General features: G+C 37.8%; 1 protein-coding gene across 1 annotated transcript in view; it reads right to left on the bottom strand.

Moving 5' to 3' along the window:
• The window catches only part of NAALADL2 (N-acetylated alpha-linked acidic dipeptidase like 2), a 429638-nt gene that overhangs the window by 223849 nt on the left and 190994 nt on the right, over positions 1-14795 (bottom strand). Inside the window, exon 4 of the mRNA XM_026854960.1 lies at positions 3716-3986. Within this exon, the coding sequence (XP_026710761.1) occupies positions 3716-3986 (271 nt within the window). The remainder of the gene's footprint in view (positions 1-3715; positions 3987-14795) is intronic.

Here is a 14795-nt window from a genome sequence, read left to right as displayed (position 1 = left end):
GAATAAATTTAAGGTGAAAGAAAGGTGAGGAAAACTTCGGGTCACACAAATATATTTTCAAAAAATCAGGGAATATAAAGCAAATACAATCATCATTTTGCCTTAATTAGTCTGTCCTTGAGCGTTGTCCCAACAAGCCAAGCGTTACATCTGCTAAGATTTTCTCTTTACAGCTGCTAAAGAAACAGTGAACAGAGCAGAGGAACACTGTGCCACTGGAACCGAACACCTGTTTCTTCCTGAAGTTCGCTGTGCTCTGCGGGCTTGTTTTAACCCAGCCACCCAGATGAGCCGAGTGCCGCCCGGCCTTCTGCTGCGCTGCCAGACAAGACGTTTCCTTACTTACACCTCACTGCACTCGAGGGATCACCTCCGTGTGTCTGAGCAGACGGGCTCCAACATGCACCTCCACTGACACTACCTACCGACGTGGTACTGGAAGGAGGACGCTGGATCTCGGGGGGTTAACACACGCCTCGGCTCTTGCCGGTGGTTCCTCAGGTCCCCCCCCCTCCACCTCTGGTCCAGGTCGCCCTTCCACCTCTCCTCGGGTGACAGCACACACAGCTGCAGCTCTCCGGTCGCTGAGCACCATCAAGGCAGGGAGCAGCACATTCAGATTCACCACACTACACTCACTCAGAGACTGCCTGACAACGCATCTTCTTCTAATACATAAATTTGATGCAATGTAATTTCCCTTTATATACGTACTCTGTTGGCCAGAGTGGCTTTCCGGTTTTCATCAAGCAGACAAAAGGTTTAAACTATAAAAAGTGGCTGATATTTAAGTTTTAATAAAAATATATTTCAGATGTCATTCTTTTCCTTGGACTGACCTAGTCTACAATAGATTATTTACATAACTGTCGTAATATCTATTTCAAAACCAACTAGACAGCCCTCTCCAGGACTGTAGGCTGCCCTTCCTGTCACCGTGATGGGTAAACAGTGACACCTTTTCAGGGCCCGATGAAATATAGAGAAGTACTAAAGTGCACCATCCATCACAATGGCACTAAGTAGGTTTTTGAAGTAGATTTCCGATCACAAATGCTCACAGTTTTACTCACAAACGCTGTTTAGACTGCTACCAGAAAGCACAAATTGGATGGCTCATATACAGCGGCCATATGATGAATGAACATGACAGGTGGTCAAAGAAAATGAGTCTTGCTATTCCACAAATAACCTTGTCAACATGAAAGTAGAGCTGTAGCTCTGCTGGTAGCCAGACTGCAAGAACTTAATGGTTTTATTTGCTCACACCTCTAGCAAACCAAATAGACAAATGAGATACAATGAAGCAGCATCATCAAAGCTGTATTAGCAATTCAACCTGATTATGTGACACACAATATAAGTTTTCTACTAAGGATGTGTCACATTTGAAAGAAAATTATTCAGATTATGAGTAGCTGTTACAAGAATACCTTTTCGCAGGAAAACCTCATGATTTTGCAATCACAACAAGATATGCAAAATATGCAACTTGTTGTTCCAATGCAAGCAATCAAGTCACCCTCTGATGGCTGAACCCAGCAACAGCCACCACCTGCTACTCCTCATTTAAAGTTTTTTCTACTGCCATTAATTTAAATAGTAGAGATTACTGTGTAGGATTGAAAGTCAGGAAGGTTAGATTGCTACCAACTGATCTGTAGCCTAAGCAAATAGGGGAATTTCCCTTTTAGGCAAAACTCTAGATCTAAGGATACTTTAGGTCGATTGTTTGAAGAATAAAAGAAACGTCTGAGGTTCTGTGAGGATGGTAGGCATCTCAAAGAACTGACTCTAAAGTTGTGCACAGACAGTCATTCTTTGGCTCAAGTACAAGCTGCAAGTTTCGCGAAAGACAAGGTCCAACACCGGAGATGAGTACAACGCAGCATGTGTGGTCCTCATGTCTACAGAACTCAGAGAAAACTGCCCTGAAATAAAACTGAAAGTGGTACATGTGTTATTACTTATAAAATCAACGATTTTTCCTGGAACATTGGATTTCCTTTATCCTGATGAATGTGTTAGCAACACATTGATTTTCATTAAATAAAATCTCAAAGGCCACAACTGTACTTTTATCTCATTACAGTTACTCTTATTAAGTTACAATGAGAAAATAATATTACATATTGAGTTTCTAAGTGATAAATGAGCGAAGCCAAACACATTCATTAGTACTTTTTACTTGCCCATGGAAAAGTTAAAGCACGCATCATGCAGGTTAGGACCTACCCTTGCCTACTTCATTTTATTTCTTAACAACAAACTTTAACTTGAAGTTGTTGGGTTGATAGAGCCCCAGAACAGAGGCTCTATGGAGATAACGACCATGAGACTCAAGATGGAAAGCAGGCATGTAAAGTACACAAAAACAGGAGATGGAGAGAAGTCTCTCTCCCAAAAGAGAACAAGAACTGTATTCCTTCTCCTCTCTGGAATAAATCCCTTGGGCTAAAAAGCTTCAGTGCTTTTAAGAAAGAGAAGCTGAAACCTGTGAACTTCAGGATGAGAAACTTAAGGATCTGACCTTCTACCAGCCCTCATATTTCCTACAGTCCAAAACTCAAAATTATATTAACAGTGCATAAAATGGATTAGTTAACATCACGGAACTTTCCCCTTTTTGACTTGCAAGATTTCTGCATTGCATTACATGTTATCAATAAGCATTCTGGGCAAACACTGTCATAAACAAAGGGAAAATACACAACAGTCAAATTTTACTGTTAAATATTCAGCAACTGATACGCTATAAATATTACGATAATCAGAAAGTATAAAGTTACTTGGAAGAGGTATCCTCCAAACCCAAAGCAGTTTACAATCTGTTCCAATGTAATATATTACTGTTCTGTCATGAAAACAAACATATATTTTAAGCAATAAAGAAACCAAGATGGAAAAACCCCTACATCGTTGGAATAACATACAATATTTTAAAAAGGAGAAAGACAACAGTAGTGCAGTTAGCAGTGAAACGGCTATTTTTGTATTTCAGAAATATTTATTGAAATTTATACTATCTCAGCTAGGGAAGTAAACGGAAATGATGACCCCTTTGTACACCCCCAATATATCTGGAAAGCAAATACAGGAAGGCAGCCAGTGAAGACAGTAAAAGAGGATAAAACAAGATAATCCAAGATCTTATTTCACTTGGCAAGTAACAAATCCCAATAGGCAGGATCTTTCCATTGACAAAACTTCTTCACAAAAGCTACAGTAAGATAAAACTACAAATCGGGGTTTTCAAGAGGAAACAGAAGATGTGTCAACTGAGTTGCCATAGAAGAACGTATGCGAGATCCACAACCATCATTCAGGAGCTCCAGGTATTAGCCCAACGCTCTCACCAGTCTCACCACTGAAAACAGCATCTTACCCTTCCTACAGCCATCCCTCAAACCAGCAGCACTTATACATCAACAGGATAAAATATAGCTCTAGGCACAGCTTTCAGATTTTTACACCCAAAAGATGTCAATTCATAAACTCAGATACTTTCTTTGTTAACCAAGGAAACCATACAAAGCGTTCAGGTCTGACTAATTTTTAATTTGGAATTGAGATGGGACACATCATATTTTGCCTAAATATGTTTATTCTAAGGCTAGGCATGTCACCACGTGTACTTTGCCAGCCAACTTCAACAAAAGCTGATGTTTTCTAACTCTATTTCACCACAAATGACAGAGACAAATGGTCATATTACCTCAAGAGTCCCTTTGGCAGAGTAAGCTGCATACGAGTACAGGAGGTCTTGGCTATGAAGCGTTTTGGTCTCTCTGTCGCACTGTTGTCCACTAGGATAAAAGCATTCACCGCTGTTTTTCAGAGTTACTGTGTTTGAAGAAGAGCCTGGTAGGTCAAGCAAAACAGAGTAATTTACTAGCCGGACATCTTCAAGGCCTTGGGAACTCCACTGAACCAGAATTTTCATAGCAATGTCTACATCATTTTCTCTAGGGTACTGCAACAAATCTCTGGAAAAAACACACAAGTAAACACAGTTTTAGTTTATTTTTCAGTGAGACACTTGTACCTTAGTATGCATCAGTCCATGGTTTTATTCATAACATATCATCAAACATGCAAAAAAGAATAACAATCACCCTTCACTTTTTTACAAATACTTTCTTACCAATTACAATACAAAAGCAACTGCTTTTGGGGAAATAAAAAGAAGAAAAAACAGTACTTATCGGAAACATATCCCACTGAAACAAAGAATCCTACAGAAATTATCACACTAATTGTTCCAAATTCCTCTCTCTGGTGCTGATCAAGTTTCTGATATAGCATCAATTTAACCAACCATGAATATGAAGAACATCATCTCAAGTACATTTCAGGGACTTCAGGGGGGGCATGATGCTGAAAATTAGTTGTAATTATACATTTGGCTTAAATTCATCAAGTAAAGCAAATCTGCTAAACAGAATGGAACTGTTCCCCAAATACTGTGTTAGAAAGTTTTCCTAAGATTTTCTACCTGCACTGAAGTATTACTTGAGCCAAGAGCTTGGCCAACATGTGACACGAGCCTGGAAAGTATTTGTTGGGATCCACCAGATGGGCCAGCTGAGTTCAGACGGGTTAAGTCTGGGCTGGTATCACTGGGTTTGTATCACCACTCAACACCTGCTACCGGATGGGCCATAGGATGAAAATGGTGATGGCACTGAAGGACAACCCTCCTCCCCGGCAAATGCCAAAAGATCCTAGACTTACAGAGTATTTTAAAGATAACATCAGAGGACAGACATCCTGAAAGGACAACTAAAGGCTTTCCCAACCTACCTAAGCAAGCACTTGTGAAGGCAAAACAGGGCAGACATAAAAAGCATCGTTATTCAAATAAATAGCACTATCCAAATAGAGTACAAAAAACTTATGGAATTTTTGCTGAATATTGTGAGGATTTTTTTTTTTTTTTTTTTTTTTTTTTTGGGTTGTGGGTATTTTTTTTTTTCATCTCTGAAGCTCTCGGGAGCGAGAAACAAGACTAAGGATCACAGAGGTATTGATTTCCAAACACAGAGATACTGACACTGCCTGAAACTCTTGTTCACACCTTCTCTTCACAAAAAAAAGAGGCCACGTATATTTAGATGCTTTAGGGTCTTTAACAGAACCTCAAAAAATACGCTGGCTGTCTCGCACAAATCAAAAGCAATGGCTGAATAATGCATAGCCTTTTAAAAAACATTATCGCAAGTGACAGATGTTCGAGAAGTGCTGAGTAGGCACTTCTGCGCTATTTGGCGCCCAGCTGCGAGGCTGCGGGCTGGGCTGCTCCCAGCTGAGGGAACCCGGGCTGCTTCCATCAGGGTCTGCACCAACCCCAGGGGGAATTTCACCAAGGCAAGCTCACGACAGAAAACAAGCACAAAGACTCCCTTCTCCACCGCAGCAAAACTATCTTGTGGTTCAACAGACCTTTAAAAAAAGGATGTTTACTACCTAGATAACGTGAAATCCATAAAAAGGCAAAAAGTGAAGTTACAACACCTATTATATGTTAGAAATAGCTCAAGAATGGTATAGTACATTCAAATGTTTAATGCCAATCATCACTTTAGACGGGTGAAATAATTATTTCAGCATCTAAAGTATTTTTAAAAATCTATCAAAATTGTCTGTTTAAAGAAATATGCTGTATGTCAGACTGCATTGGCAGCAAAGTTTAAAATCTCCACAAGAACACTGGACTTATTTTGTAGATCTCAGAGATCCTGTCAGGAGGAATAACTCTCTTGCAGATTTAATCTTTTTAAATTATCCAAAATAAGTCTTCAAGCAGTCTACACAAAACAGACGAGTTAATCCAATCTGTAGTATATTACAAGTTTCCAATTTCATCTCCTGTGCCTGCTAATGTAATGACATAAACTTGGGCAGTGAAGAAATACATAAAATTGTTTGATTAACACAATCATTAACAGAATATCTGCATTTCCCTCAGGTGGTAGAAACATTAATAGAATAAATAATTGAAGAAACTTATCTCAGGCCCATAAGGTTATGGCACATTGCAACAAGGAGTAATTCAGTTTCAATAAAAGGAGTTAAGTATTAAAAGAAGATACAATAAGCAAATTGGTCCCTTAGCAATAGAAGTAAAGTTACTTTCCACTTCATAATTAAATAAGCATGTCTGAAACTTTTGTGACAACATATCTGATTAAGTTACAGAAATGAGAAGACTGACTATTTACTCATAATGTCTTTACAGCATGTTAAAATTAAATTACAAATTATGGGCACACATTATATAATAATAAATTGGCACACATTTGAATACTTGGATAAATCTTATGAACCTCACCAGTAAGATTTATTTTTTTTCTCTGATTTCTTATAATCACTGAATTACACTTCTTTCTGATATAATTCTGCTGACCGCACGGACTTAAATTCCGAGGTAATTTAATCCATCAGTTCTATAACATACTAGTTGGATAACAAGTATAACATACAAATATAGTATTTCTTAAACCTGACCAAATTCAGAAAAGTTTTACGTTTGGCAGTTCAGCCTGGAAAAACCCCAACACTTCATGTGCACTTCATGATCCTTTCCTACAAATTGTCAATTAACTTGCTCCCTAACACTTCCAGGGCACTGAGATTCACAGTAGTAAGATTTAAGCAGTGGAAAGAAACAGGCTCTGGGGATGATTATGTTTCTCACTTTCACAAGCGGCTGCATACTCAGTGGGAATCAATAGCAACGCGATTGCCATTTCCCATTTACAACAGTGCCTTGAATAATGTCACCCAAATTTTTGATTCCCTTACATTAAAAAGATACTTTATTCAGCTACTTGTTCAGGCTCAGTCAATGGGAATAACCACAAAGTTAACGGGCACATCTCAGTTGCTGTAAATCTGCACAATTTATTGAAGTGGAGCCACCAAAGGCTTAAGATTTGGTCTCAGGTTAGAACCAATGTTAATAAATATAACAATAACAGTCTGAATAATACTGTGCCTTTATGGGATGCTCTCAGAGTGATTTCCACAAGTTGCTTGCCTTTATTTTCTAATATAGATCAGATATTGAACTAACGTACACAGAACAGGACATAAACTTGTTTCATGAGTATTCTGCGGCATCTCAAATATGTTTGGTTGCTAAACTGGAAAAAAAAAAACAAAACAGACAAAACTGCACTTCAAACTCAGAAAGCCTAACCTGCTTCACCTGAACAAGGTAGTTTTCCCACTTTGAGATAACAAAATCAAGAAAATGTTTATGAAGACACATTCTTAGATTTCCTGTGTATACAAGAAGTCTTAAGATGTATTCTACTGCTTGATCAGCTGGATCCCCTGGCCAGCAAAGAACAGCAGACCATGACTGCTGAAGGTTCAAAGTTCTAAAGCTAGGAAAATAATTTGAAATAAGACAAAGATACATCCGTAATAAAGCAAGGCTTTCTGCAGCCTCTGCAGCTTCGTAAGACCAACCTTTAACAAAGGATTATAAAAGATAAATGAACACACACACACACACAAAATACAGAAATTAAATTTTCAAATTGGTAACCGTGGGGAACATGGAGCTGCAGCAGCTTAATGGAAAGTCATCTGCTGCAACAGCACTTTTTTTGACTTAGCTTGCTAAAGGAAAGAACAAGGTATTGCAAATAAGCCAGCTGCTCATTGCTGGCGATACACTGAGACACCGCGAAACACCACTCAAATGATACCAAAAAATTACAAGAAGTCACTCTAACAATCAAAAGATGGAACAAATTTAACTGTATGACAAAATTCCTTATCAGACAATCCTATTTAACTGCTACACCCCCCCCAACCCCACCCCCAACAAAGCAATTCTAAAACTGCAGTAGGATTCTACAGACTTCTTCTCAAAAACCTACAGGGACAGATTTTTCCTTCAAATATGAAGTAGTTAAAGTGTGGTTTGTTTGGATTTTTTTTTTTCTGTAAAGATGTAATGTCTATATTGCAGTAAGGGTGGAAAACGGCCCATATTTCATGGCATATTTAAAAAAAAAAAATCTGAATTCCAGTTTTGCAGAGTTAGATGTTTATCTCATTTTCTTACTCCCCAATTCTGATTGTAAATTTTTACTCCTTATGTTCCCCCAGTTCACTTAAACTGTTGATAAAGCAATTACTGGAATTCTAGGTAAAAACTAGGAACAAATACAATTTTGGAATTTTTATGGGCTGATTTTTCAGCTGAGTCATCGTTTTCAAATTTTGGAAGCCACCATGAATTCACCAGAAAACATTTTTTGTAAAGCTACATCAGATCAAAATGTCATCTCGCCTAATATGCTCTTTCCAACAGTGGCTGGTGACAGAGAACCAAAAAAAGAATGCGAAAAACGCATCATATGGGACTATTATATTTATAGACTTCCATGCATATGTCTTTTTTCCTACCCGCAAACTTTGTCCAGGCAGAGTTTTAAAAATGTTTACATATGTTCAGGATTTCAGAACTCGTTTCAGTCCATTAAGAGCTGAGATGTGGCAGTTTCAGCAGTGCTGGGCGAGTGCACAGCACTTGCACACACCAACTGCTCAGCATATGCACGAGTGTTTTTCACAGTTGCAGATAGCGTATTTATCTGTATCCATCACGCAGAGCGTGTACACAAAGCAAACTAAATGCGTTCAGGAAATACCACCTGCCCAAGCCACATCTGCTTAAATTTTAATTACATGTTCCTGTTAATTAGGGTGCTCGACTGGCTGGTCTCCAACCTGCCCATCGGATTTCCTGTGGTCTGAACTCACTGCCACAAATCTGTTGATTCAAAAAAGAAAAAGAAAAAACAAAACAAAACAAAAACAACAACCCAAAAAAAAAACCCAAACACAACAGCCAAGTCCAAGAGAGGATAAATATTTATCAGGTCACTAGAATATGTAAGAGAAACATTCTTATTGTGTAAACAGTTGACCACATGCAGCTTAGTGCAGGATAGGATCCAGAAACACTTACGGTCCGTGACGTCTTCTGTCACATCTGCCATCACTCTCTGTACATACTGGATATTCTAGGCATATTTCTAGCACCAATATTAATATTCATTTTGTGGCAGTCCTGGGTCACGAGAAATCTAGTACTGTGTTAAATCTTGTTATACGATGACCACAGTAATAACCAAAACTAACAGGTAAGTCTATTCAGATATACTTCCTAAAACATAAACAAGCAAAACAGTACTGGCCTACAGCACGAGAGCAATGGAAATCTCCGGTTAAACACGACATTTAGACGCTAGCTATGGGTCAACTGCTATGTGACACGATGATGCTTCTTCCATTTGCCTGGTTTTTGGCCAGCCAGCCTCATCACCCACAGCAGCCCCTCCATGGCAGATGGACCTCTCATGGGACGCGGGGATTTCTGCCAGCGCTACACTGTCATCCAGTTCTGCCCGAGAGAAAAATGTATATGTGGCTCATCAGAGCACAGTGACGAACGCATGGTCTGTCCTAATGACAGGAAAGCTAAAACCCCATTCACATCTCGTGTAACACACCGCTTTTGCCAGCAAAGGGAGCATTTACAGGTCTGCACCCACGTATCTCTACGAATGCTTCATAGTGCCTACAATATAGACATCATGGTATTAACATTAAGGAGTATGATTTATGACAGTTTTTACTTTTCACAGACACAAAATAAATGTAATTCATGAAACCATAAAAAATACTTAACGTCAGATAAAAGAAGATTTGGTTGCACAGTTTAGCAGAAAACTGCTTTTGAACTTTTTTTTTTTTTTTTTTTTTTTTTTAACATTATGTGCACTATGGCTTTTGGGTATTTTTGATAAAAAGGGGCTTGAGTTATCTATTTAGAAAATTAGACCATGAGCAGGCACAAAAGCACTTTTAATCAAAACTTCGTAGCATTTTTGTACTATGTTTAGGTCCACCCAGGTATTACATTTTCATAGGGGTGCTTGACCGTATGTACCCTGTCCTGTCATAGTATAATTACATGCACAACAGCTTCATGCCAAACATCTCATTCTTTTGAGAAGTTCTTTGTCACAGGATTGAAGAACATCTTCAGATCTCAGCCCATGCTGGCTTCCAAGCTTAGCTATTTTGTAATTTTTTTTCTCCACTACAGGACTACCAAGCATATTGCTACTACCCACTGCATCAGACATTAAAAAGCCTTTTATATTTTTAAAATAAAACTAACGGGGATAGTTCAAATCTCACTTGACAACATCAGGATACAAGCCAAACTTTTATTCAAGGCAGATGGTGGAAGGCATTGAAAAATGACTGATTCTCTCACTCTATGATTCCACAATTTACTGGAAAACAAGCAAATCACTCTTCCTCTACACTAAACATTGCAAAGTCATAAACTGGCCATAGGTGAGCTTTGCAAAGCTTTCTAAAAGATTTGGATGTCAGTTATACTGACATCTAGCCAGCATCCAAATCTTCCAAATGATTTAGAACATCAGAATGCCAATGAGTTCCAACAAGGGTCTATCAAATGACTGCCCAGAAGAGGGTAAAAATAAAGCAAGCACACACAAAATCCCTCAACTACTCTTCTAGTCTATTTTAAGCTTAGAAAATTTTTGAAAAAAGTCTATAGCGCTGAATATCTGTGACTTCTTACAGAGTATTATTTTTCAGAAATAACATGTCATTCTAAATTGAAAAAGGCTCTTTCAGATCTACTTGTGTAATAAACAACAATTCTTCCAGCTACCCAACCTTTTACTGTGGAAACAAACACCCATGCGAAAACCTGATGCCTTGCCTACTCTAGCATCAGACACAGAAACAACATCATAATATTTTTAAATAGTGTTAATGAAACAGTATGCTCTATATGTTCACTCATAGTTCAAGAGCCCATCACATATTAACATCTATTAATGGAAAACTATTGATTACACCTTATTATTGATGGAGAAGGAAAGTTGTTGAAAACTTATTGCATGATGTAAGTGCAGCAACTGAAGCAGTCATATGACTTATGAGTTAAATCTAACCAATTAAACTGTCACAACACAGAGTATTTGGCCAAATCCACCACCAAATCATCAACTGGCAGCTGTAGAGATTGTCTCAATGAATCCAAGGCATCAATGTTTTGAAAGGTAAATATCTGTCAACAAGCAAGCTGTCTGCATATATATTACATTCAAAAAGAAGTTCAGTTTATTTTCACCACGTAGAAATTATGCAAGTTTATATCTGTTCGGAATCCTTTTATTCTGATTTTCAGTAATTCCTGATATTATAAATCACAATTTCAGAAGCAACTGTAGATATAAATTGCTGCATCCCAGCACAGGGAAGGCGGTTCTTCCTTTCTTCTGTGTATGCCCTTCTAGAGCAAAACAGTAAATACTCTCAGTATTTCATGAATCAGAAGCATCTGCAAGTGCCAGTCATAAAAATCCCCATCTAAGGTCCAAAAAAATGTGGCATATGTGCCCCAGCATTTGAGTCCAGAAATTGCTGGGCAAACAATGGAAGAGTTTAGTTAATTCAGATCCTATGTAAGTCAGCCAAAAAGACTTTGTACATATGCACAATATGTTATCTGTGTTGTAATTTTGATAGAAACTGCTTTGAATACATCCGATTTTCCAAAATAAAGACCTTAATACAATTTTTCTTTGCAGTATGAAAAATGGATGGCAGAAGATCAGTGTTACCACAGTACTTTACAAATGAATTAGCTTATCAACAGAGCACAAAAGTACAGTAAAATGCATTGGCCAAAGTGAAGATTGTTTAAACATGTTCATTTGCAAAGGACTACGAGCATGTGTGATCAGCTGATGTTCTGCTGCCATGCAATAACTTGTTAAATTACTGCTTTATAAGCACTTACAATCATGTAGGCAAAACCTGAAAAGCAGTTGACTTTGGTATTAAACCAGACACCCAAGAAATGAAAACCACAAAACTGTGGAAGTTTTTGAAAACGTTTAGTATAAGCAAATCACTCAAGGGCAGACAGGTAGGCAATGACAGAGATAGGAACAGAAACCAGACTGCATGATTCGCACTCGTGCGTTTCAGTTATCAAAGCATCTAACACTTTATTTAAAATCATCCTTAATCCCTTTTTTTTTTTTTTTTAAAGCACTCACTTTTCCATGACATACACCTTGCTTAATTATCCAGTGTAGAGACAGATGAGAACGTCATTTAGCACTTCTCCCCCATCATTCTGGACACACATTAAAAAAAGGTTGGTAATCACTAACCGTTTTCAGAATAGTTAACGAACCACAGAAACCTTAATATGGAGAAGGACAGCTCCAGACTCTGAAGTGGGCTATTTTCCAAAATCCATAAGATTGCTAATTCCAGGTGAAGAGAGAGGAGATACCTTTTACACTGTTTAATTCAGTGCAAAAGAAGTCATTGCCATGATTCATTGTTCCTTTTGGTTACAAGAGGGTTGAGGTGAAAGGCTCTCCTTTTAGGAAAGGAAGCAAATCTTTTTCTTCCTAGCACTGAGCTCTCAGTCTTCAACTACTGACCACAAATAGGACAGAGCTACTCTCCCTCATGTATTTATTGGTTTTAATACAGTAAACTTGTTTTCAACAGATGAACCACCTGTAAAATTTTCTTTAAAAAAATATGCAGAATGTAGATTTCTATGCAAGAAACCTCTCTGGTTTTTGTTTGTTTGTTTGGGATTTTTTCCCATTAAACAGTATCTTGCTAGCAAGAGGATCTCTCAAACTAATGCCATTTTCTTTCAAAATCAGTCAGATCACCACCACTATTTTTTTTACTTCTTAACTTCTATAGCTGATAAGCATCAGTCACAAGAGACAGGTTTTCCTCTGTGGTATATGGGATATTGTGTGTGTGTGTGTGTGTGTGTGTGTGTGTGTGCGTATAACATCAACATCTTTACCTTTGCACAATTCCATCTGAAGTATTTTAAACAAACTTGTACTATATCCTAAGACATAACAGCACTCTGTATAAATTAACCTAAACCTTTATTTCGGACATACAAGGTTATCTGAGCCTCTGTTTTAAAATACAGCAAAGGGAATATAATTTTATTCTAAATTTATTTTTCACTACTCTTTTCTCTTAATGTAAAAAAAAAAAAAAAAAAAAAAAAAAAAAAAAAAAAAAAAAAAAAAAGTGCCCTGCATTTTCCAACAGGTCACGATGCCAAGGGCAATGCATGCTGCAGCTGAAGGAGGACAGTATAACGACAATTCCCCACCTTGAAAGTGTCTGCATATAACCCTGCATTCACAGGCAGAACACTGACCCAGCAAAACTTCACAATGATAGAATCTTCTTTTCTTCGCAGACCACAGGGAATATGTCAGTGTCTCAATAAAATGTGACCAGCTGCATAATCAGGTCCAAGTGGTACCTTTTACTGTCGGAGACAATCACATTTACCTACAGCAAGAGACCATTCCTGTATGTATGTGAATAGCAGTGGATGTTTCACTAACACTATTCTATACTGAAAGCCTATTGATCAAAAATAACTTGAAACCTTGCTTTTTATAGAGAAAATGTGCTGATCAAAAAAAAAAAAATCTCAATACTGCCCAACCGGCAGTATTTTATTCCTTTCAATTGCCAATCGATAGGTTACACTGCGAACTGAAAAGCAATGAGATTGAAAGCTGGGTGCTATCCTGACAGCACTGGACATCTTTATTTGAACTGTATGATTTAACTTTTGAATAATATCCCAGTTCCCAAAGGACAATGAGGAATTAAGAGGCCACGCTAACCCAAAATCCTAGAAAAAACTGAGCAATGCTTAGTAAAGCTACATATTATTTGAAGATTCAGGATTTTTCGGAATTAGATAAATCCCCAAATAAATGTTTAATTTGTAAAAATAAAAAGAAGGTAAAACCATTTTATCTCATGAATCTCAAGTAGTTAACCCCATATACAGGAAAGCCTAAGATAGCCACAAGATGATGCCATGTAACCTTTCTGTTACTAACCTCATTTTTTTATCGGTATATGTTAATTTAACAGTGCAATTCTAATGGAACTGGAGATTTTTCTAGCTGATATATCAGCTTAGATGTTTTATGAAAATATTTAGAAGTTCTGTCAGGTTTATTAGATAAAATGAAAAAAGCAGGAAAAAAGGGAGAAAGGATACAATACCATTTCTACATATTTGTGCAAGGAAAATGTTTTCATGAATGTCATATCATATGGCTTAGTTCAGACAATCTCCATCTCACCAGCTGAACTGCATTTCAATTGAATTTGTTGTTATCTGAAAATACTGACATCTTTGAACTGACCCTTCAGTTCTAATATACTACTGAGGAAATCAACGCTGATAACCAAAACAGTGTCCTCAAGTTATTTATGCTGTACTGCAAATCACATTGCTTGTGGATATACAAAAAGCCCTCTCCAAAGGACCAAGTCTAAAATCTTATAAAGCAAGACTTGGAAAGAGACCGCAGATCACTGGTTCAAGGCAGGCTCAGCTCACCCGACTGCACTCCGGGCAGATGTTTGCCTGCCCTGTTCCAAATATAGAAGCTCCTTGTCCACGTTAAATAATCACCCTACGTACTGCCGCATTTGAGCATACTTTCTTTTCTTCTTTCCACCACTGATGTTCAGAACAGACTAACCCTTTTCTCTTTGCAACAGGTTTTTTTTTTTGTTTTTTTTTTTTTTCCCCCCCATATTTAAGGATTGCTCTTATGGCTCTCCCTCATCTGCTCTTAAGCTAGATGTCCACAGTCTTTTCATCTGTTTCCTCAGAGCTCCTGCAATCTCCG

Source organism: Athene cunicularia, assembly GCF_003259725.1.
Source record: "Athene cunicularia isolate RWA chromosome 9 unlocalized genomic scaffold, athCun1 chr9_part1, whole genome shotgun sequence".
NCBI classification, from domain to species: Eukaryota; Metazoa; Chordata; class Aves; order Strigiformes; family Strigidae; genus Athene; species Athene cunicularia.
The sequence above is the reverse complement of the archived record's forward strand: the minus strand, read 5'-3'. Positions and strand labels throughout refer to the sequence as shown.